The sequence below is a fragment of the Poecile atricapillus genome, chromosome 14 (assembly GCF_030490865.1).
Source record: "Poecile atricapillus isolate bPoeAtr1 chromosome 14, bPoeAtr1.hap1, whole genome shotgun sequence".
NCBI classification, from domain to species: domain Eukaryota; kingdom Metazoa; phylum Chordata; class Aves; order Passeriformes; family Paridae; genus Poecile; species Poecile atricapillus.
Window position 1 is genome coordinate 9,948,827 of NC_081262.1, and position 22,621 is coordinate 9,971,447.

Here is a 22,621-nt window from a genome sequence, read left to right on the forward strand (position 1 = left end):
ATATTTTCAGCTTTAAAAAGGTGCAGGTGATTTCTTGCAAATTTGCTGAGTCAAACTGCCTCTGAGGATCAAGCTGTAGGGGCTTGAGAGTTTAGCTAGCTTGACACATTTTCCTTTCTTCAGAAGCACTAAATAAATGCTATTTATTTTAACATGTCTTGTTTTAAAAACTGTTTAAGTGGATAATTTCTGGCAGTTGGGATATAACTTTCCTTTAGGACAACAAGAGACATCATAAATAGTACCAACCTGGCAGGTGTATGTCATGCAGTGCTTGGATTGCAAGTGTGAGAGAGCAGAGAAACCTCAGGTAAGTGAAGTAAGAACTGACTTCTGTTGCTTGAAGTCTAAAAAAGTTGTCTGTTGTGGGCTTTTTTGTGGTTTTTATAATTATTGGTGATTTTATGTCAGGTGGGATGCTTAACATGTCATTTTAGGTTTACCTCAAACTCACTTTGCCTGATGGTTAATGATTTCTCCTGCCAATTTATTAGCTTTTTGTTGTCAGTCATCTTTGTGGAATAGTATTCTGTAATATGGGACAAGGGATTCGACTGCTGAAATTTCAAATTACTTTTCAACAGTAATTTAGACTCTGTTACTCTCATTTCAAGATGTGCTGTTGCATTTTGGCACATAGTGCAATCACATTTGTCTGTTGGGAAAATGGGCTATGTATGCTCTGGAGTGAATCCATTAATCTATCTTCTGCTGCCTTGGTTTTGTACTCATCTAGAAGTGGGAAAATGTTTTTTAATGTGCAAAGAATTTAGGTTAAGGTAGCAAATATGTAGTAAAACAAACTTCTTCAAAGGTACTTAAGTGTTTTAATCCCACATGTTAAAAATCACACAAGAGACTGCATTTCTTGTCTCTCATCTTTTAGTCCTGTCACTGAGGATCTCAGTTTGTAATGGCTTTGAGAGGTTTGGGAACAGAAGGTACAATGTAAATAATAGGAGGGGTTTTTTTCTTTCTTATGATTTTCTACTTTGTTCACTCTATTTAACCAAGTATCTTCACATTTGAGATGAGGAATTAAAACATGATGAATAATGAAGAAAATCTTTGTACAAAGCCTAAATTCAGGAGGGTCAGACACCTGGTTAGTCCTGTTAAATAGACAGATAACCCCTAGGACTGTACCTACACCTGTATTTCTAAAGCCAGACTTCCTTGGGAGGGAAAGGACTTCTTCCTCCCTGCAGGCCCTGAGAGAGCATTTGTGTGCAGTCAATGCTGCTCACAGCCCACATAAACTCTGGAGTCCAATAGTTCATTAAATTGCCCCAAATACTCTAAGATGCCATCTAAGGGAACAAGTGTTGCAATTCTAATGTCTAAATTCATTATAGGCATGGGAATCCTGCCCTGTCCTGCTGTGGGTGACAGTGTCCATCCAAGCTGCATCTCAGTGCTTTCACTAATGTCCAGTGTTTTGCCCTGGAGAGTGACTAAACTGTTCTGTTCTGTCAGGGAGGACTGGGTGTGTTGCATTTCAGGAAAACGATGCTGTGCAAGCACACGATTTAGCCAGAAACTTTCAAAGCAAAGTTGGAACAGCCTTCATCCCTCAAAACCCCAGCCCTCTTTTGCCGGGTGGTGCCAGGTATTGTCAGTTCATACTCTGAGGAACCCAGGGCCACCTGCCCCTCCTTGGGCTGGGGAGATGGGGGAGCAGGGCCGCCCCAGCCCTGTTTCCCCTGCACAGCTCGTTGAGCTCTCTTCATCTCGGGACAGAAGTGTCCGCTCCTGTCCGCTGTGGGAGCGCCGAGCCCCCGGCGGAGGAGCCCTTCCCGCCCGCGCTGAGGGCCGGCTGCTGCCGGGCTGGCGCCTGAGGCTGCAGGGCGGTGCTGGGCCTGGCCCAGGTTCCCTGCCCGGAGCCGCCCAGCTCCTGCAGCGCAGGGCAGGAGGCGCACACGGCAGAGGCAGGTAAAGCGCTCCGGGGTCCTGGCTCTCCTCCTCTTCTCCTGTTCGCTGTCCCTTTCCAGCCCGCACCCCTTGCGGCTTCCCCCACTGCATGTGGTGCTTCTTCTCAGAGCCTGGGTGTGAAGGGGAAGGTGGGCACCGGCAGTGCAAGGGCTTATCAGCGAGAGTTGTGATTGTAAGGTCAGCCTTCTGGTTATCGAGCTTCAGATAAGGCAGCGGCTGCTTGGAGTGAGTGATAAAATGTCTAGGATTTCTGTACGTGGAAGGGTGGCTGTTCTGGGAGTGAGAGGAGAAGGCGGTCTGGGAGCTTCTCATGAGCGGGGCGTCCTGCAAGGGTGACTCGTCAGAGACCTCATCACAGCATATGCAGGGAACGGGCTCTGGGGAATTGCTGGATGGGATCTGCAGGAGATCCCCACAGCGTGATTGGGACTGTCTGGAAGTTGCTGTGAACTGCAAACCGATCTGTTTCACTCAAGAAATGAACTACTTCACCCCACAGATTGTCTTGCCTAGCAGGGCTGTTTCACAGCGGACCTTTTTGTGCACCTGCTGATTGTCGCTTGAGTTAGTCAGGATGAAAAAGCACTTTCCTTACCATTTAATCTCCTTGTATATTACATTTGCATGCTTTAATTAAAATACATTCCCTGATCAAAGTGAATGAATTGGAAAAAACAAATCGGGATTGACATTGGAAGCATCATTTAACCTATGCAGAGTAATCAAACCTTACTGCAAAATTTTTAGGGCACAGGTAGAAACAAACACAAGTAAGTTCATTGTCTAAGAAACCAGATACATCTGAATGAGAGACATTTACTGTGGTGCTCCCAAAAGAGTAGCTCAAAGGGGTTTCAGTGTGTGTAAGAGCAGGACAGAGGTAATAGCTTCTTAAAGTCTAATGTTTAAATTTTTCATCATCTGTCAGTTGTAGTCACTTCTGTTACAAGACTGGAGTTAAGTGTTTGCAATAAACTGAAGGCTGGAGGCTTGTTGAAAGATATTTTCATAAAAGAGTACCTTGGTACTTGAGATTAAACAGTCCAAGAAAGGTGTCATTTATCAAATATTCAGATCTGTAACTCAAGCTGTGACAGAGAACTTTGGGGGGAAGAAAGAGAGAGTAAGCACAGAATTCAGCAACAAAAAGAAATGCAGAAATTCAGCGTCTTGCAAATAAACCTTTGAAATGAGGGAAAGGGAGACAAAACCTAAAAAAGTCGCTTTATGGTCAGAGACAATTTGGCCAATGGGACCCTCTGTGGCATTTGGTAAATCAGGGGCTAATCCCAGTGTAAGAACCTGCAATCTGTGGATCAAGACATCATCTAATGTCTCAGATTAATTAGTTGTTTTACCTGTGGGGGTGGTGTCACTCAGGATGAGCAAAGGGCCAAGCTGAGAGTGCAGAGACAGAAAATCCTCTCTGCAGTGTGGATTGAAGCAGCTGATGGCCCTCAGAGCTGCAGGGGGGACATGGCTGCAGAAACTCCTATGTGAGTGAAACCTGCCCAGTCTTTGCTTCCTTTCCACCCTGTTGCACTACTTCTGTGTGTATCCTTGTCCTCCAAGAACTAGACCAAAAGCAACACATTAATTTTTGTTTTGGACAACTGTGAGACAATTTTTTCTGGTGGCAATTAGTGACAGCCTAGTGAAAAGCTCTGGGTATACCATTACTGCCCTTCCAGACAATTTATCTTTCAGTGGTCTTTATGCTGCATAGCATAGGGCAGCAGGGATAGCAAGAGCTACCAAAACATCTCTTTCCACACAATCTGTGTCCAAGGTGATGGTGAAACATTGATGGGACACTTCTTGTGAGTACACAGACCTCGGCTTTGATACGTCCAGGTGGAGTGACATGGTCTATTTCCCAAATGTATGACTTTCCTTCAGAAGAGTGTAAGGATGTTTTCTCCCTTTTTTCCAAGTGTGGCAGCAGGGAAGGGGAGCACTCCTTCCCCCTCACTGTCTGGAGCACCCTGCAGGGACATGGGACCAGGGCCAGGCTGTTCCACCCCTGAGTTCAGAGATCTGCAAATGGAGCGTCCCAGACCAAGTCTGCAATGATACTGCAGGCAGCTTAACCAGCTAGGAGAAGCTTAGGGTTTGTTTGAAGCTTCTTTATAATTTCCTTTTTCATTCAATTTATCTTCTTTTTTATCTGATTTTAAAAGGATTTTTTTGCCTATTTTAACAAAACTGCATTGAAGTCATATTAAGGTGCAGTGTAACTTGGTAAATAAATGGTGCTATAAGGAAGAAAATTAAATGACCCACTTGCTTTAGGGAGATATAGCTGGAGATACAGAGAGTGCACATGCACTCTTGGTGGACTTGTGTTAGCATAAATTGTATCTCTATCCTAGAAAAAGATCTAAATTAAGAATTTGGGAACAAGAAGCTTTGGATTGTTCTGATCTCTATCTGTACTCCGTAGCGTAGGCTGTCTCTGATTTATAGCTCTGAAAGTTTGTGGTGAATATTGCCTTTTGACTCTGTTCTTCCTATTTGCCTTTTCAATCCAAGTATCTTTTTATTCTAAAAAACACCAGAAGAAATGTCCAGACTTTTGAAGATGTGTTTCTTGTTGATATCAATGAATCATGCTGAGATTACTTACAGTCAGAACTCTGAAGGTAAGACCAGAACTCCTGTCTGAGGGGTGTATTTTGTGGCATGGAAAAAGCTGTGTGTAATAAATTAGGTGTTGTTTAGTAACTGGGACCATGGTCTCTGGTCTCTTGGCTTCATAGAGCTATGCCAGCAAAGAATTTCACCAAGACTGATTATTATTGAATAACCTTTTTCCCCCCCACTGTTTTTTTGTAAAGAAATTTAATCAAAACTGCATTAAATGTTTGCAAATAAATTATATATGTATATATAATCACTACATACAATCAATGTATTTTTGTGTAACACAATTGAATGATAAAACATTAAATTAACTTCTAATAACAGGATAATCTTTTACAGATCTGCCTCCATTGTTACACAGAGCTGTGGTTAGTATTTTTATTTGATCTCTCTACTAACATTCTATATTATAATCTAAAAATAATAATTTATTGCATATATTTGTAATTTTTCCTTAGGAGGAAGTAATAGCTGGGAAATATCTGAATGGTAACGTACACAGTTGTTCCCACTTACACTTCTAAAATGAATTAAAACTCAGTATCTCACCATAACTTTTTACGTTCCATTTTTATGTGCAGCCCTCCTAGATATACTTTATTTTCAAAGGTAATGTATTACTCTCCCCATCTTGATTTTTCAATATTATCTTGCATGTCAGATATGATCTGTTTCATTTCCACAGAAACTGGAACATTGTGGATAGAATGAAATTTGCGCATATGATTACTTGGATTTAGGTCTCCTGGGAGGAGTATTTCCTATTAACAGGGAAAAACGTGTTTGTCATAAAAAAGGAAAAAAAAAATATAGAATAAGGCTGAATATTTGCTACAGTTTTCAGAAGTTTTGATAATTAACTTCGCTCACGTGTGTCCAAATGCCTTCTTAAGGAAATTAGATGCAGTTCCAGCTTTCTGTCCACCTCCTTCTTTCAGTCCCACTCTGTCCCCCATCCTCCAATTCCTGGTGGCTTTTGAATTATTTGCTAATTTTGTCCAAATCTGAAAGAACAGTATAAGCCTCAAACGCCATTCCACTCCTACATATTTTGAGAAAATCAGTGTCTGTGTAAGGAGGACACAGTGAAATTAATGGCTCTGCTGAAGGGAAGGCAGCATTTACTCCCTGTACTTCCTGCAAGCAGATCAGAACAGGCATAATGGGGTGCCAGAAAGCATATGCCTTGGAGATGGTACTAATGGCAATACCTTGGAAAGTTGAGTTTATTGTGGATAGCTGTGGAATTAGATGGAAAAAATTAATTAATTCCATTCCCCATTGAACCATGTATTTTCATTGCATTAAATAGATCAGCTATTACTCTGGCTAGGCAAAAAACAGAATACTTTTGTCATTGTAGTGTTAGTATCACTGTTTCCCTTTCTCTTTTTTACTCTTTTAATCTGCTATTTAACTTGTTATATTTATTTTATTGGCATTTTTGGTCCTGTTCTCTGTTACAGCTCTAATGTCTGGACAGCAGATCTGCTTACAAAAGTCATTGCATATTTTCATGCCCAGGAAATTATGTTTACTGTTAGCAGCCTCCAGGTTTGTGACAATTAAGATGAATGAAAATTTTTATTTGAAAAGGAATTAAAAAAACTCAACCTATCTCTGTAGCCAAAGCTAGGTGGTCAATGATAGAGGTAATTAACACATCTACAGTGTAGCAGTGAAATAGGAATGGGTTGTCTTTTCCCCCGAAGATTGCTGGAGTATGCAAGGCAGAAATAATGGTAACAATCTTTTTTGCTTTTCCTCTGGTGGAAAGCAAGAATTAGGATTTTTTGTGCTCATTGTTTCTGAGTTGAGTGTATATAAATGCTGTTTCCCCAAAAAATGATGAGTTTCTCTCAGATTTTGACTGGCTGTAGTTCACACTGCTCCTTATGGAATGAGAGGCTCCAGAGCATCCTACAAAATTCCTCCACCTTTTAAAGCTCCTCTCAGTGCTGTTTTTGTAAATTATCGATGTGGAGTTGTTGCAGGAAGGAGTTGTTGTTCCTCCTGCTGCTGAGGATTAGTGATGAGCTGCTTTAAGTGGAGCTGTACCCAGCTAATCAAACCTGAGCCCCTCCCTCGTCCCTGCACTCACTGAAACAGGGAAGTGTCAACTGTGCCATCCCTGAGCCTCAGGCATTCCCAGAAGCTGCACAGTACTTGAACCCTGTTCCGAGCTCTGTGTCGCTGTTACTGCTCATGCTCACCTACATTTTCCTGCCACTGCCCCTTCCCTTTGTCAGGTTTATTGGTAGCCTGAGGCTCTCAGCAGGCTGAACCCGGAGGCATAAAGGAACTATGTTAATACTTGGTGGTGGCAATGCAAGTTAAGCAAAGAGAGCAAAGAAAAATAGCAACTCAAATTCCAAACCAATTCTGAAATAATTCTGTCAGGAAATAGAAGGGATTTTACTCCAGTCTGCTGCTAATGAGCCTTACATTTATTTCTATTCCAATGTTTATGATTGCCTTTCCATTTTTCAAAACAGGCTTGAGATTGTTAACTGGTAATGCAGCTTGATGCAAGAGAGAAAATTATTGGTGTATGACCTGTTAGAGACTTCTCCTCCCATCTAATTGCCCATTTCCTTCCTTTTTAGAAACAATATGCACATGGTAACTGTTTTTATTTTTTAGGCTTTTTTTAGCTCTTAAAAGTATCATTTTCACATCTCTGCTGTGTGAAGCAGAAAAGCTTTATTACTCTTGTTTTATGAAGTGAGAAACTGAGGCATCTTTGTTAAAAAGCTCTCTTGAGAGGAATTCTTCATGAAACCAAGAATAGGATTTGAAAATTACTGTCTTTCAGAATGCATTTAGATTATTTTTGTTTTCAGTTTGTGTGGAGAATAGTTATTTTCATCATTGGCAGCACAGACAATACAGAGCTAAGCACTTAGTTCTCCTTGAGCACAGATTTTCAGGGAGTAAAAGTACAGTAGTATGAGTTTTATGTATATTAACATTTTTCTATATTTCAGGTGTCCATAAAAAGTTACCTGAAGAACCTTTTATATCAGCCCAGGCAGCTACTGTCTGAAATGCAACACCTTGATCAGCAGCAGTTCCAGACTGCAATGAAGTACCTCTTCAACAGCAAAAAGGAGCATATTGTGAGTTTCCACTTGTGAAAAAGAAGAGCTGCTGTCAGTGGTTTATATAAATGGAAAGGGACAGACTAGGGGACTCACAGTGCAGGCCCTGCAGTTACTTACCTGGCTTGAACTGGATTCAGGACTCCCTCTCCTCTTAAGTTAGACTTAGTTCATTTAACTCTTACTGTCTAAAGAGCAGTAAGGGTTGTTTCTGCAAGTCCAAGTTAGTAATTTGGATTTTCACTGTAATCAGTAGAGAGAAACTCATTTCCAGAGAAGAGTTCACCCTCCTACAGTAACACCCAAGGTAGGTAGGGCCAGTTACTTTCAGGGAGTATCTTCTTTTCGGTGGCTGGAAAGAGAGCCAAGATGTCTAAAGAAGGTGAAATTAGTAATTTTGTTAATCAGCCATTTGAAATATCTTTCTGGGTTTCATTCTGATTTTGTAAAAATTCAGGCTGGTCTCTACCCAATGCCACAAAGGAATTACCTGAAGTAATACAAACAACCAGTAGTTTGCAGCTCTTTTTCATGAGAACAACATCATATTCTTTGTAGAGTGCTCTCTGCCAGACCTCAAAATGACCAATATATTGAATTAATCAAAGATGTTAATTTAACACTTTATTGCTTGCAGGAAATTGGAAATATTATTCTTGATTGGGGCATGACTAGAGAGAGAATTTTTCAAAGCCCAGGAGTAAATAGGACCTTGTTTCTTGTCACACTGGATAAATGCTTCCTGGCTCTGAGTGCCCTGGACTGTGTGGATATCCTGAGTCAGATTCTGCGTGTGTCAGCAGTGAACTATCTCCAACCTGATGTCATTGGGAATCTCCCAAACCTTCTGCTAGAGGATGCTTTCAGAAACTTGTAAGCCATTTATTTTTCAGACACAATTAATACTACATTAGATTTGCTGACTATTTAAAAAGAGGTTCCTATACTGTCTCAGTCTGTTTTCCAGATACAGCTTTCTGCTTATAAAATAATTTGTCTATGTGTCATTAAAAAAATGAATAGTTAACTCATTAGTGAACTAACATGCCCATGTATCACTTAGATCATCATTATTCAAGGACCTCTATGACAGAACTTCAGCAAGCACTCAGAGAGCTCTCTATGGCTGGATGAAGCAGATTCTACAGAAATCTTACAACATGAGTGGTATGTTACAAAGTGTTTTCCTCTTGCTTATCATAAGAGAAAAGCACTCAGCAAAAGGCCTGTCCATTGAATCAAATTGTTTCCCCAGTTAACACAGGTCTGTGTAAGAGTAGCTGTCTGGAATGCTTTTTTCTGCAGAACACTGTAAATATAATGTGTTTGTTACTGATGACAAATAGTTCTCCAAAGATGCTTGAACTTAGAGAGTAGTATCACGCTATTGTTAAGGCTGGAAAAGATCCCCAGGATCATCAAGTCCAATGACTCTTCCTCTGCTCTGCCCAGAGGAAAGTGTATATACACAGTGTCTTTTTCTACTACTGCAGTCTTTTCTCTCTGTACTAAGTCTGAAATAGGATACAGTGGCCAGGTGTTCTGCCAAGGCATGTTGTTCTTTTCTGAACTCCTTTTCAGAGGAGAAAAACAGCTCTGGCTCAGGATACATTATCCTCTGCACTGTTTAAAAACACAAAAGAAATGCAGGATTTTGCAAAAGCACATGGCACCAACTCGATCAGCAAAGGGACAAGATAAAACCAAAGTTAAGTAATCCTAATTGGATGCATTTTCCCACATCTGTTTGCCTGGTTAATGTGCCTGAAACATGTGTTCCATAGCTGGGACAGGCAGGATGGGCTCCACAAGGGGGCTGTGCAGGGCACTGAACCATCTGAGCCAGTGCCTGGATTTCACTGAACATCCCAGCACAGCTGTCCTGGGAGCATTTTAGGCTTACAGATGTGTGTGTTTTTCCTATTTCCCTAGAAATCAAAGGTTAAATGCCCACATGCTTCAGTGGAGCTAAACTTGCCTCCTGGGTCTCCTGCCATTTGAAAATATCAGAGTAAACCAGTAAGTTGTAGAGAGGAGGTTCATGCTGCTGCTGTGAGGTGATGTTAGTGCCAGTGCATTACTGGGGAAGCAAAGATAGAGAATTTGCTTGGTGTTACTCAGCAGTCCTGGGAAAATCCCTCAGCATCATCTTGGGTTGTGTCTGAAGCATTAGTAAACCCTCGATTCATGGAAGATCACCCAGTTTGGGAGGGACTGGGAGTTGCTTTGCACCTTTTTCCTCCCTGGCTGCTGCTTCACATGCCAAAAGCAGCACAGATGTGAATCCACCCCCAGGGCAACAAGTGTGGGCTGATTCCCAACTGGTTGTGGCAGTGTGAACCATTAGTCCTGGGCAGGAAAGCTCCCTCATGTTTATCTGCACTCCCCAGACCACAGCAGAGTGCAGGAACAGTCCTGCAGGAGGGTGGTTTATTCACTTTATATGTGGATAGCACTGGGACCACCTGGGATAGGGAGCAGTTTTCGGGGATCACAGCTGCCATGGCTGGTAACTGCGAATCTGTTCTGTTAAAAACCACAGTCAACATCCTTAAATGCTGCTGGTTTGTCTTTAGCTCTCTTGGCCCGTCTTTCAACTCTCATAATATTCTGGGTAATGGGAGATAATATCACTTTAAAAAACACAGGCCTGACAGGTCTGCTGGGATCATCATCTTGTCTCAGTTAAGAAGCTTAGATCTATATTTTCAAAAAAATCACTTAATGGAGTCCTTCAGCTTCTGATAGATGCAAGCTGTTTTTTTTCCAGCACTGGAAACTCATCAAAGTGCACTGATGATTTTATTTTAGCAGAGTTGTATCGGCACTGCACACAGGAATGTGTTCAGAAGTGTCACACACTGAGCCATCCAAATGACAATACTCTGGAGAAAACAGTCTTTGTGGCTCAGGGTACACATGAAGTCCATAAATATGTTTTTTCTCAGGGATATTTGGATCCTTATTTCATTTTCAATCCTTGGGAGATTGTTACTAAATGAATGCCATTTTTTAACTGTTATGTGGTATTTTGTGGTTTTGTCAGCCTATTTCCATGTAGGTATTTGAGCAGTTTTTCATTTTCTCCATTATTTCTATTGCATATTGCTGAAGTAAGTGGTATCATCAATACTAATATATAAGATATATAAAGTATCATGCCTCCCTGATGTTCTTAAATAATGCAACTGGTTAGGAAAAGTGAATTTTAAAAACACTGCTCCATATTTAATACTTTTGGGTAAATTTTTCTTGTCCCAAAATTTATCCAGTCTCTATTTTGGCAACATAAAACATTTATTGTTTTTATATGAAAAAATTTGACACACTTGAAACACTATTTCATTTTAATTAAAAAATTTATGGACTCATAAAAGTGTGGTGCTAAAATGTAGCAAATGAATGGAATCTGACTCCCTCTGCTAAGGATTTTTCTGATTTGCAGATTTTTTATTATTTACTAATAACAATATACTAGGTAAAATATATTTGAAAAGGAATTACTTTCTTAACATTATAGTGAGTATTTATTTCCCCAAAACAGAGTTCAATGAATCAACTTCTTGGGTCACTGCTGAAAGCTTATGGATTTTGGGAAGATACATGATCCATCTCCCATTAGAAGAAATATTGAAAATTAGTCTCAATGAAGTAAGTAACAAAGTGTGGTTGGATATGTTATTGCCAAGTAATGTCAGCTACAAAAAATATGAACACAAATGTACACCTAAACATGAAAAATAACTTTATATATTTTATTAATTAAAGAGAAAATATAGCAGGGAAATATAAATGTATTCTTTATAAAGGTCTATATTTTTATTTTTAAAATGCCTGTTGTTAATATGTAATTATTTATCAGTATTAGACTTCTGTGGCTCCTACTGAGGGGAATCAATGATAGAAGACCCTCAAATTATATGACATTTTGGCAGAGAATCACTCACTTGGAAATACTGATTTATCCAAATCTTCTTCCTTTCTCTATAACATGAAAAGGCTCAATTAATTTTGAGTGTCAGAAACACACTTTATAGGATTCATTGTCTCACAGTGCTGATGCATGGTTTTGTTTGTGCTGGTCAGATCAGACTGTTCATTAGCTACGACAATGCAACAAAGCAGTTGGACACAGTGTATGATATCACACCAGAGCTTGCACAGGCCCTCCTGGAAAGGATAAACTCATCAGGATTTGATATGAGGAACACTTCAACTATCTACAGGCAAGGCTGCTTTGCTTTTTCTGTTATGGCTGTGTATGGATGGAACAGCTAAGGAGGAAATAGAAATTGATAGTGTGGCACAGCTTTTTTGTTCCAGCAGAAAAATCTAGGCTGAAATCCAGCCTTGTTTAGCAACAGTGAAGAATTGCTACTTTATGAATTTTTGGAGGTGTGCCTAATTAGCTAATGCTTTGTCTCCTGCTCCTCAGTGAGGAGATGCCTGCAGCATTTGTAGGAAGTCTGCAGAAGTATCTGGGGGACCCAGACAGAGCTCCATTGCATTGTAGAGCAATAAAATAATCTGGGACAGCAGGACATGAGTTGTCTTGGCTGCTTGAATCACAGAACATGGAGGTGTTTCATGGAAATCATGTTACAGTTAGGACTGAAGGAAGAAATCTCAACTCCTGCCAGCCAGGACTGCAAGTGGGTTTTAACTGACATGAGTGTCACCACTGAAGCCACAAAGTGGTGTAAAGCCTGCCCTACTGTCCTCTTTGTTCTGCAGGGTAGAGATAAGCCATGCTTAAATGTTTGAATATTAAATGTGTAAGCAGGAAACTGAATTTTCAGGGCTGTCAAACCTGCACTGAACTAACTTTAACAATAATAAAAAATCAAAATAAACTGCAGCAAGCATGAGAAAGCTCTGCACTCCACATTTACATTTACATTGTCATATCAATGGATGTATTTAGTCCCTAGACAATACTGTCTGAAATGATTTGTAGTCTCCTCGGGGGATACCTTGGAGTTTTAAACTAATGGAGAATATGCTTTATGGCTTCAGAGCTCCTGTCTTTACTGCAGTGCAGCTTGCTGACTTCCATGAAGCATTGCTCATTGTCGGAGGAGTAAGCGAGAGAAGAGTTATGCCCACGCTCTAAATTTCAATGTCAGAAATCTTAAAAATGATTTTGTCACTCACAAGAGCTGCCGTATTCTCACAGATGAGAGAAATGTCATGCTCCATAATCCTTAATATATTCCATTTTTACAACACACTTAATTTATGTTACTCATTTTAACTATACAGTTGATTTAAATGTGCTTTTACTTTTAAGAAGTAGTTACTCATTTCTGCTAATCCCAAAGGAGATGAAGAGCTTTTGGTGGCTATGCAATAATGCATCAGAATATAATTATTTGTTATAAAAATGCTCTTATAGATGTTTCTTTGATTTGTATGTTGGTTTGATGAATTCACTTGAATTGGTGTGTTGCTGAAGCAGTGTTTTGTTGTATCACTGGCAGGTTGTTGTTGAGGGAGTAGAGGAACTAAAAGCCTTCATGTGCTACAGAATTTGACTGAGTTTCTGGTTGTGCTGCAGCATTGTCCACTGTTGATTTGATTCACATCTGGACATTACTTCTCAGACTCTGCCTGTGCCTGTCTCACTGAATTGTGGAAAAACAGGGACTGTAGCAGGAAATCCAGTCTTTGGCCATATCTTTGAGGTTCTTATTCTGAGTAAATTATAAAAGCAAAAGCTGAGAGTTTACAGGGACACAGAATTGACTCAAACAAAGTAGCTTCCTACAAACCAGTTCATCCCCATCACTATAAAATTCAAAGTCCAGACACAGTGATGCACAATTCAGAGCTCTTTCTTTGCAAGGCTGCAGGTCAAGGTAGTAAATAAGCACAAGGTGTAAGCCAGAAGGACACCTACAGCAGGCACTTCCCTATGGTGGTGTGACTCCTCCTCTCCAAAAATTATGGCTGTGGTTGCACTTTACAGAGGTTAATGGACATGTTGACTTAAATATTACAGCATGGGAACTATGAAGGAAAATTATCTCAGTTCAAAACCCTGCCTTGCAGACTGCAAGTTGTGCTGGCACAACTGAGCCTCGGTGTGGTTTCTCCTAACCAGTGTTGAACTGGACAGGTCTCCATCCACTGGCCAGTCCTGTGTTTGATGTGAAATATAGCAGGCTTTGTTTAATCCTAAAATGATAAAGAGGCCATGTTGTGCCCCAGCTGCTGCTCTGAAACACAAATGAGTTGTATTGCATGTAAAATCTAAGCAGGACTTAGAGTTCAAAACATCCAATCAAACCAGATAAGAACCCAGCAAGACACTTCTAGAGACTTAGTAATAGCCCTCCATCATTTTCAAGATTATCCTGTCAAGGGAAGTGGAGTCATTAACTGGGACAATCCAGCCATGGACAAATGGAACCAGAACAGGTAAATTCTCAAGCACAATCCAGACAGAATTCAGCTGAATACAAAGGCCAGTGCATGTTCTCATACCCCTGTTACAGGCTGAGTTTTAAAGACTGCAGTTTGAAGCACTCATGACAAACAGAAATGGTTAAAGCTGTGATCATAAGGAGAGAGTACCAAGCTGTGTTTCCATTTCCCAACAGTGACACCTTTTATGTCAGAAGGGAGCTAATGTATTTCTGTTCTGTAGGCTGGGTTTGTTGGTTTGCTTTTATGATGACCTGGAACAGATGGATGCAGTTGTGGCCCGGGCTCTACTTCATCAAATGATTAAATGCAATCAGCTGAGAGGTTTCCAGGCTGAGGTTCATGAGGTGTGTACAACACTTGTTCTTCTTGCCTAACATAATCCTGTAAACAGAGGAGGAAGGGTGTTCTTCTTAAATAAGGAAAGAAATGAGTGAAAAATTATTTGGACTTAAGAAATAAGGGAAAATAGTTCTTGAGAATGCAAAGAATAGAAACCCATTTTGAGTGCTCATTCTATTCTCATTCTGTTTCATATTCCTGTTCCATATTCCTTTCACAACTGTGGTTCTATTTTTGAAATCTTATGAAGTGTGTGAATATTTGCCAATGCCTATTCCAGAGATTCCAGTTAATGTTTTGGGTGGTAATGGAAATTGGTTCTTGGCAGATTTTTACTTCTGATCTGCTCTTTTTGTTTGATTTAGCTCAAATCTCAACTCCTGAACATTGCCATGCAAAACCAGACATTGAATGATACCCTTGGATCTCTGTCAGATGCTGTGGTTGGACTAACTTCAAGTCAGCTGGAATCTCTGTCACCTGAAGCAGTGCATAATGCTGTTGCAACATTAAACCAAGTCTCTGGGTGGGCAAAAAGCCAAGTTATGATTTTATCCAGTAAATATCTCTCTTATGAAAAGGTACCTCTGATAACAGCTTTCCTACTTTCTGCTTTTGAAAGTGAAATGGCTTCTTCTCAATAATAACTGTAGATTTTGAAAAGTTTAGTGCAAGAATTCTGCTTAGTTAGTGGCCTGAAAAATGTGTTTAAATGAAATGAAAGCATCCAAGATTGTACATCCCAAAGAAATTTTCTAGTTACAGAATGGCTATTTGGATTTGGAATTTGTATATATTATTTTGTCTGTTTCACTGGTCTAAGCAGAATTTGCATGATCAGAGATACCAGGATGTATACTCAAATATATTGTAATGCAAGGAATCAGGTCCTGGTTGAAGTTTCAGGAAAAGGAACTTCTGAGAAACTTCAGGCATTTGTTCTGTGGGCAGACATGGAAAATGCATTCCCAGACAATAAATGTGTTAAGTATTTAACAAGAATAGTTTTGCTTTATTTACTGATTTTTGCTTTTAGATGTATCTGCTGTTCTCAAGAAAACTTCCTCTTTGCTTGTGCTGCTCTCCCTGCAGGTTTTATCATTTTATAACGTTAGCCAAATGGGCGCCTTGGTGACAGGAATTGGCACCCGGTCACTCCACAGCATGAGCCCCAGGGAGCTGGCTCAGATTATTCGAGGCACAACGTCCCAGTACTTGTCTGACTTATCTCCTGCACAGCAGCAGGGCATCCTCAGGAAGGTGATTACAAACTCCAGTGTGTGGCAGGTTCTGTCTGTACAAGAGCACAGTAACCAGAGCTGTAGAGCATGAATTAAACCAAGATGTGTCCTTTAGCTCAATGGTTAATGGTTGCACTGCTTTTTTTCTGATCACCAAGTGTATTTTGAAGGCTCTCCTCTTGCTTATTTCTGTTGTGTTCTTAATACTGTTGTGTTTTTCCTTTATCCTCTTAAGAGAAATATTACACAGAGTAGATAGAAGGGCAAATTCCTATAAATCTAAGCATCACTTCAGAAATGCCATGTATCTCTGTATTCCTCTTTTTAGGTAGCTGCATCTGTAGATTTTTCTTCATCAGTCAAAGATATACAAGGATCTTTCTTTAAAGAAGTTTCTCTTTCTGGTTTATGGAAGCAAACTGGATTTAATTCTTTAATGCTGAAAGAAAAAGAACTAAGAAGCAGCCAGGTAAAAATTGTTATGCAGTTTCCATTCCACTGCAATTTAGTGTGATGGGAGAATTGGAAAAGTGGTGTAATATATTTGTGTTCAAGGAACACAGGTAAAAGGAAGGAACTGCCCCAATTATATCTCAACATAAACACCAAAGGGCATTTAGAACCCAGGCAGCACTATGAGACAATGCTATGGAAAAGGAAGCATTAATATGCTGAATTTAAACCCACAGGTTTCAGCCATGTAAATTTTCTCTTTCCAGTATTGGATATTAGACATTTCCATGTAAAGTCTTTGACTTGGTCCTGAGAGATGAAAGGTTGGATCAGATGATCTCCAGAGCTCCCTTCAGACCTAAGTTTTACAGTGCATGTGAGCCTTGTACAGGTTTAACATCATCCCATAATGCCAGTCAGTGATGTCTTGTCTTGTGAAGAAAAAATTCAGCCAAACTGGATGCCAAACCTTTTGGTTGCTTAAGCTGGACCATAAAAGTAGCTTTAGAGTACATGGAAGAGCTCAGAGTACAAAAACCATGCAGTAGTTACTGTCTCTTAAAACTGGATTCACTAAAATTACCTTTAATTATGGTGGGTTTCTTTTCAGGCTTTGTATCTGTATGAAATAGTGTCCAAGGAAAACTATCCTGTTGATCTTCTAAGGTATGCACTATATCTCTTTTGAAATGGGGCTTAAGACTATTTTTTTGATGAGAGCAACTTTGAGGTAAACAATATGTGGTTACTAAGTATTACCTTACGTTTATTCATTCTTGGATACCACAGGATAATTCACCTTCCTTATTAAAAAGGGTATTCAAAACCAAAATCAGGATCGAAGCATTGCAGAGGTTTGGGTGTTTTAAGGCTTAGTTGATATTTTTCAATTTGTTAGCATTTTTACTTTCAAGAGCCTTTTAATTACAAGAAATAGGAGAGGTGAAGAAACTGTGTCTTAGGATGGGATTGTGGGGAGTAAGGACTAGATCCTGCTTAAATATTCAAAAGATTAAAATTTGCCTTTCCTATCAGCACAGGACAGCTTGTGAAAGGACTAACTTGTCAACTCATTGAAATGATGGACACAGACATATTTTTAAACAATTTTAAATTCTTTGAAATGAATCTTCATCTGCTTTCTCCATATCAGGTAAAACAAAACAAAAAATTTAAAAAATATTTTATGTACATAAACCTACTACACAATATCCAAATTAGATAGATTAGGACTTGGTTCCTTCTATTTCTTCTTTGGCTTTTTGGGTTTTTTTTTTTCAGAATCCTGTATGTCTCAACTTGTCTGTTAGCATATTTTATTTAAATCTTTTATGTGTGAATTTGTCTGTTATCATACTTCATTTTGACAATTTCATTTGTCACTTACAAATGCAAGAAATTCCTACAGTCCTTCTCACTTGTTAATTCATGAGTAATCTGTTTGGAAATACATTGAAGTTTCAGAAGCATACAAATCTTCTCATGTTCCCAAATATAGAATATTTCGTCTCTGACGTCTACAAAAAGAAAGGTAAATAAAAGCCAGATAAAAGGGTTTAAGATCCTAAATTTTTGTTGCTTTTAGGTTAATTGTTTGGCCTGGAAATATTGGAAAGTCTCCAATGCATCCATTCCTCCCTTCCTCTTACTGGCCCTTCCGTGAGTTACGTCTTAGTCCATCTTACCTTCTGAGCACTTTTCAAATAATCTCCACAGTCCTGAAAAAACTGATGATTCAAATATATGGTAATTTATCAAAGTGGTCACTGAATGTAGGCAAAGTATGTCTCAAGTGAAAGTTGGTTATACTTTGTACCTTTTAGTACAGCACATTTTTGTCACCACTGTGGATTTTTTCCCCCTAGGTAGGTTTATTTGGTTTAGGTTTGCTTATTTGTTTAGGGGTCTTTTTGAGAGTGGATATAGAAGACAAAACCACTGGGTACTGCTGAAGCATATTGCTCTGTATGGTTAGAAACATTCCAGTGTGTTTCAAGACATTTGTGTAAGTTAGCAAAACTTATCAGTGACAGCTTTTCTCCTTTGGAAAAAAAAAACAACTTGTGTATTGATGAGAACTCCTGAATTGTAAAACCTGTTAATTCCTTCCTTTCATTCCTTATCTCTTTCTCACTTTCTGTTTCTTCTGCCCTTTCTCTCTTTCTTTCTGTGTGCCTAAGAGACTGAGAACCCTTCTTTTTGTGGAATATTTCTTAACTGAAAAAAGTAAGAAAAGTATTCCATTTGTAAAGGCTTTACTTTGTTTAACAACTACAAAACAATAATAGAAAGACTTTAATGCAAGGCTACCTACAAACTGCAGCACTCAATTATTTGGCAACAATTTTATGTTGCTTGTTCAGGGCTATCAGTATTTACTGGTGCTGTTGCCTACAGAGCCTGGCAAGCCTGGGCTGTGCAGATGTGGGCTGTGGCTTTGTTTGCAAAGGTTGTCTGCCATTCTGTGTGGAGAGGAGCATAATTTTGTTTAATTTGGCAGGATTTTTGGATTTTGATAAAAGGGAAACCTATTCGAAGACTACTTGTGGTCCTTAGGCCACCCACCACATCTTCATTCATCTGAGAATTATTCCTAGTAAAACAGAGAAAGGGAAAAGCTGACCTGTAGACAGTCTTGTTTCATGTGGTGTTAAAGCATCTCAGAGCACTTTCATCCACTTGAATCTATTTATAATTGTTAGCCATTTTTTGAAGTTCAGTTCAAGTCCTGATGGACTGGAAGAAGATGGGTGTTGAAGTAAGGCAAGGGTTAATTGCAATTTCTTTGGCCTGGTTTATGATTTTTCAAGTCCAGCCTTGTCTCTAAATATTTCTGTCATCACAGATTTCATGGGTATGGTTGTGGGTGCATGAAGGTCAGGTTTGCATTCTGAGACCTTTTGAATTCTTTCTGCAGTTCTGAGTACCTGGAGTACGTTACAGGCCCTTTGTGTGTCCCTTTCCTTGAACGTCTGGGGAAGACTGGAATGGACCTTCTGAACCCAAGCCATCACAAAAGGGATGCTGTTCTGCAAAAAGTACAGGAGTGCTTGGTGGGTATGGCTGAGAGGGGTCAGCAGAGGAGGAGACACCATGGAGGGGAGAGAGTCACCACCTACATGAGTTCTTCACCCATCCATCAGTATTCTTTTAGGGGTTTATGTGCTGTATCAATTTTATTGTTTGTTCCTTAAGGAAACCTTTTTATAGCTTGCTTAGCAATTTTCTTTGGCTCCATGCATGTTACAAAGTGTTCTCATAAAATGTAATTGCTGGCCAGGAGAGCCTGGAGCTGACCAGTTTGCACCTGGAGCTGCTCCCCTGGCTCCAAGTGCCAGTCCAAGCAGAGCTATTGTGGCACAGAGAGCTTCATGGGAGAGGTGGTGGTACCAGGAGGATTTTGTGACTTCTACTGTCTGGAAGCTGCAGCACTCCCCAGTTTTTAGGGGAAACTAGTTCTTTGATGTAGCTGTGGCTATTCCTGTCCTTACACACAGTACCAGCTGTATAATCCCCAGTGTTTTGGCAGCTGCTTGAGAAACCCCTCAGAGCTCAGCCTTCTAACAGCAAGAGTTTGGGGCCCCTCTGCTGCAAGGGGCCGGGTGAGGGCTGTGCTGCCAGACAGAACTGCCCCAGCTATGCAGGTGCTGGGTGGTCACATTCTTTATGTGTGATTCAGTATGGAATAAAGAATACTGAAAGCTCTGAGGAGTGCTTATGAAATATCACCAGTTGGATTGGTAAAACAAAATGTAAGGCAGTCTCAGCAGAAATTGTAGATTAAGTTGCCAGTGCAAACTGTTGTGTCTTTGTTCCTTAGAGCTTAAATGAGTTGTGATGCAGCTGAATGGTACAGGGTAAGAGCCAAGGTTAGCTCTGCCAACAGGGCAAATGCTTCTTGTTTCAGAACAGCTCCATTGCTGATGAATATGATGTTGACCTCCTTGGAAATCTAATCTGCCACTTACCTCCAGCCTTTCTACATGACAGAATGTTCCTGAAGGCAATGGCAGCAGCCCTGCATCAATTCAAACTTTGCCAACAGCTCAGCCATGAGCAGAAGACTGAAATTAAATACAAACTCCTTCAGTTATATGGGTAAGGTATTGGATACACCACCTTGGTCATGCTGATGGTTAGGCCATGCAAACACCAAGCATTTACTTTGCCCAGATGAACTGCAGTGGAAACAGCACAAAGCACCTTCTGTCACTGCCCAAGCTTGGGGTCTTTTCCACTAGAATGACATTTCTATTTTTGTGTGTAATGTGATAACTGTGGAACAAAATACAACCCCAGGGGCACCCTGCATGAGTTAAGTCCCAGAAGAAAAGGAGAGAAAGTGTAATGTTTGGGAGGGCAGGCAAATAGACTCACTGGCCTGGCAAGAGAAAGGGGTTACAAGCAGAGAATGGTGCAAGAATGCAAAGACTGGGAAAATAGAAGTGGGATACTTGGTGTGCTGGTATGAGAAGACAAGTAAAGAAGACTGCAGGCACCTGTGGCAATAGGAGAGAGTAGAGAAGAAGCAGAGGGATATAAAGTTTGAGCATCTAAAGCAGCAGACTAGGCGGCATTTTGGGTGTCACTAAGGACTCAGAATAGGAGGGTGAATGGAACCTCACTGGTTATCAGTCATGTAAAGAACAAAGCCATCCTCTATCTGGCAAGAATATACTGTTTCTCTCTTGCATATTCCCTTAGAAGAATCTTGCATTTGAAAAGGGAGACTGGATGTGCAGTTTCTAACCACCCCTTCACCCCAAAGTCCATGACTTAATCTACCTAATCACGTTAGATGCTGTTCAGCTTCCTGCTAGTCAGCATTTTTCTGTGATAGAATAGCTGTATTTTCCAGCAGATTGTACCCCTGCATTGATCTTGGTACAGATTAATGTTATTGAATCTTGGCACACTGTGCTAAATAAGATTTAACTTTATTTTATATCATTTAATTTTGAAGATATTTAAACATCCTCATAGTGGAGCAACAAAGCAAATAAAGTTGTTTGTAGGAACATGAGCTAGTAACAAATTTGTTACTATCCTCTTCTGTAGGCTCTGTCAGGCTGAAAATAACTTAGATCTAAGTGCTTTATTAAGTCTCCCACCAAATGGGTTGACTAACATTTGTCAGATTTGGATGATGTTTCTACTTCTCTTTTGATAACCATTTTGCAGACTACTATTGCAATATGAACTGACGGAAAATGGTAAATTTTCTTTCAAAGAAAGAATTATTTCTCCCTGTTCAAAGACTGTAATGCTAAGAACACTTGACTATTGAAGGAGAGCTCCATCACCACCATATTTGAAGGGTTTTTCAGATTATATTGTGAATTCCACTAATGCCCCATGTCCAGAGAGATGAGAAAATGCAATCTGATGTTTATAACAATGAATCATCACATTGGTATAGAACTGTCTGTGTTTTCTGTATGATAAAGTATCATAAAAACACTGAAGTTTTAGTATTATTATTGTAACATTCTTTTTTCAAATATTTTTCAGCTCCTCAAACAACTGGACAGCAGAAACAACATTAGATGTTGGACCATTCATAGCTCTGCTGTCAAAAGAGGAATTAAATGTCCTTGCTGAAAAGGTATGCTTTTATTAAAAACTTTAAATTTGTAACAGATATTTTAGAACTTGGATTTATGAATGTCATAATGCAGTCTAAATTTTGTAATCTGAATGCTGAACTAGGTAAATAATTCTTTTGTCAAGGAACCCTGTGTTAATGTTTCACATATTCTTGATTCCATCAGAGAGATTTCTTCTTGAGTAATGTTACCATAAACAATTACTTGCATGTGTACAATGACAATTGTACATTGTCACATAGGAAAAAAGGGGCATTTATAGTGATGCAGACTCCTTTTTGGTACTTTACACCTTGCAGTGCTCTTTACTCTATCCTCCTGCCTTCCAACCATAAAAGTTGTGTTTCTTATCCTGTTATTAGTGGGATAATACTGATCCAATTAGCATTTACTCATGTGGCCCTTTGCCCTGAGGCCAGTGTAGCACAAGTACCAATAACTGATGGCCTCAGCATTGCACTTTGTAGTATCCTTGCCCTCTTTAGTTCATATAATCTTAATTATTTTATGCTTAGGAGTAAACTATACTGAAATGAGGGATTCAATCTTCAGCAGAAATATGTGAACACAGTCAGTAGCTTTTCCACTGAAGATAGTGCTTATAATTGACCAGATAGAATAGGACTCTTCAAAGGAAAGGAAGGTGTCTAGCAGGGTGGAGGAAAGAGGTCAGAAAAGCCTAAAGAGGGCAAACAGGTCAAAGTTATTTCTCATCATTTAATTGGGTCCCTATCCTCAATTCATATACTTATCTGGCAAATTTAAAATAAGAGAAATGAAGCCTGAAATGGTGGAACTCATTGCTCCAGGAGGGGCTGGACACAGATGCCAATCAGGCAGTGCTCAGGTGTTGCCAGAAGCTGAGAGGGCATACAGG

General features: G+C 39.8%; 1 protein-coding gene across 1 annotated transcript in view; it reads left to right on the forward strand.

The window, feature by feature from the left end:
• Window positions 1-4,495: 4,495 nt before the first annotated feature.
• The window catches only part of OTOA (otoancorin), a 31,157-nt gene continuing 13,031 nt past the window's right edge, over window positions 4,496-22,621 (forward strand). The window contains 20 exon segments of the mRNA XM_058849809.1: window positions 4,496-4,574; window positions 4,915-4,943; window positions 5,034-5,064; window positions 5,157-5,184; window positions 6,042-6,129; window positions 7,563-7,694; window positions 8,314-8,549; window positions 8,740-8,843; window positions 11,221-11,327; window positions 11,763-11,902; window positions 14,326-14,449; window positions 14,810-15,025; window positions 15,537-15,704; window positions 16,014-16,154; window positions 16,749-16,804; window positions 17,174-17,291; window positions 17,724-17,797; window positions 19,056-19,191; window positions 20,046-20,236; window positions 21,650-21,743. Of these exon segments, the coding sequence (XP_058705792.1) occupies window positions 4,496-4,574; window positions 4,915-4,943; window positions 5,034-5,064; window positions 5,157-5,184; window positions 6,042-6,129; window positions 7,563-7,694; window positions 8,314-8,549; window positions 8,740-8,843; window positions 11,221-11,327; window positions 11,763-11,902; window positions 14,326-14,449; window positions 14,810-15,025; window positions 15,537-15,704; window positions 16,014-16,154; window positions 16,749-16,804; window positions 17,174-17,291; window positions 17,724-17,797; window positions 19,056-19,191; window positions 20,046-20,236; window positions 21,650-21,743 (2,292 nt within the window).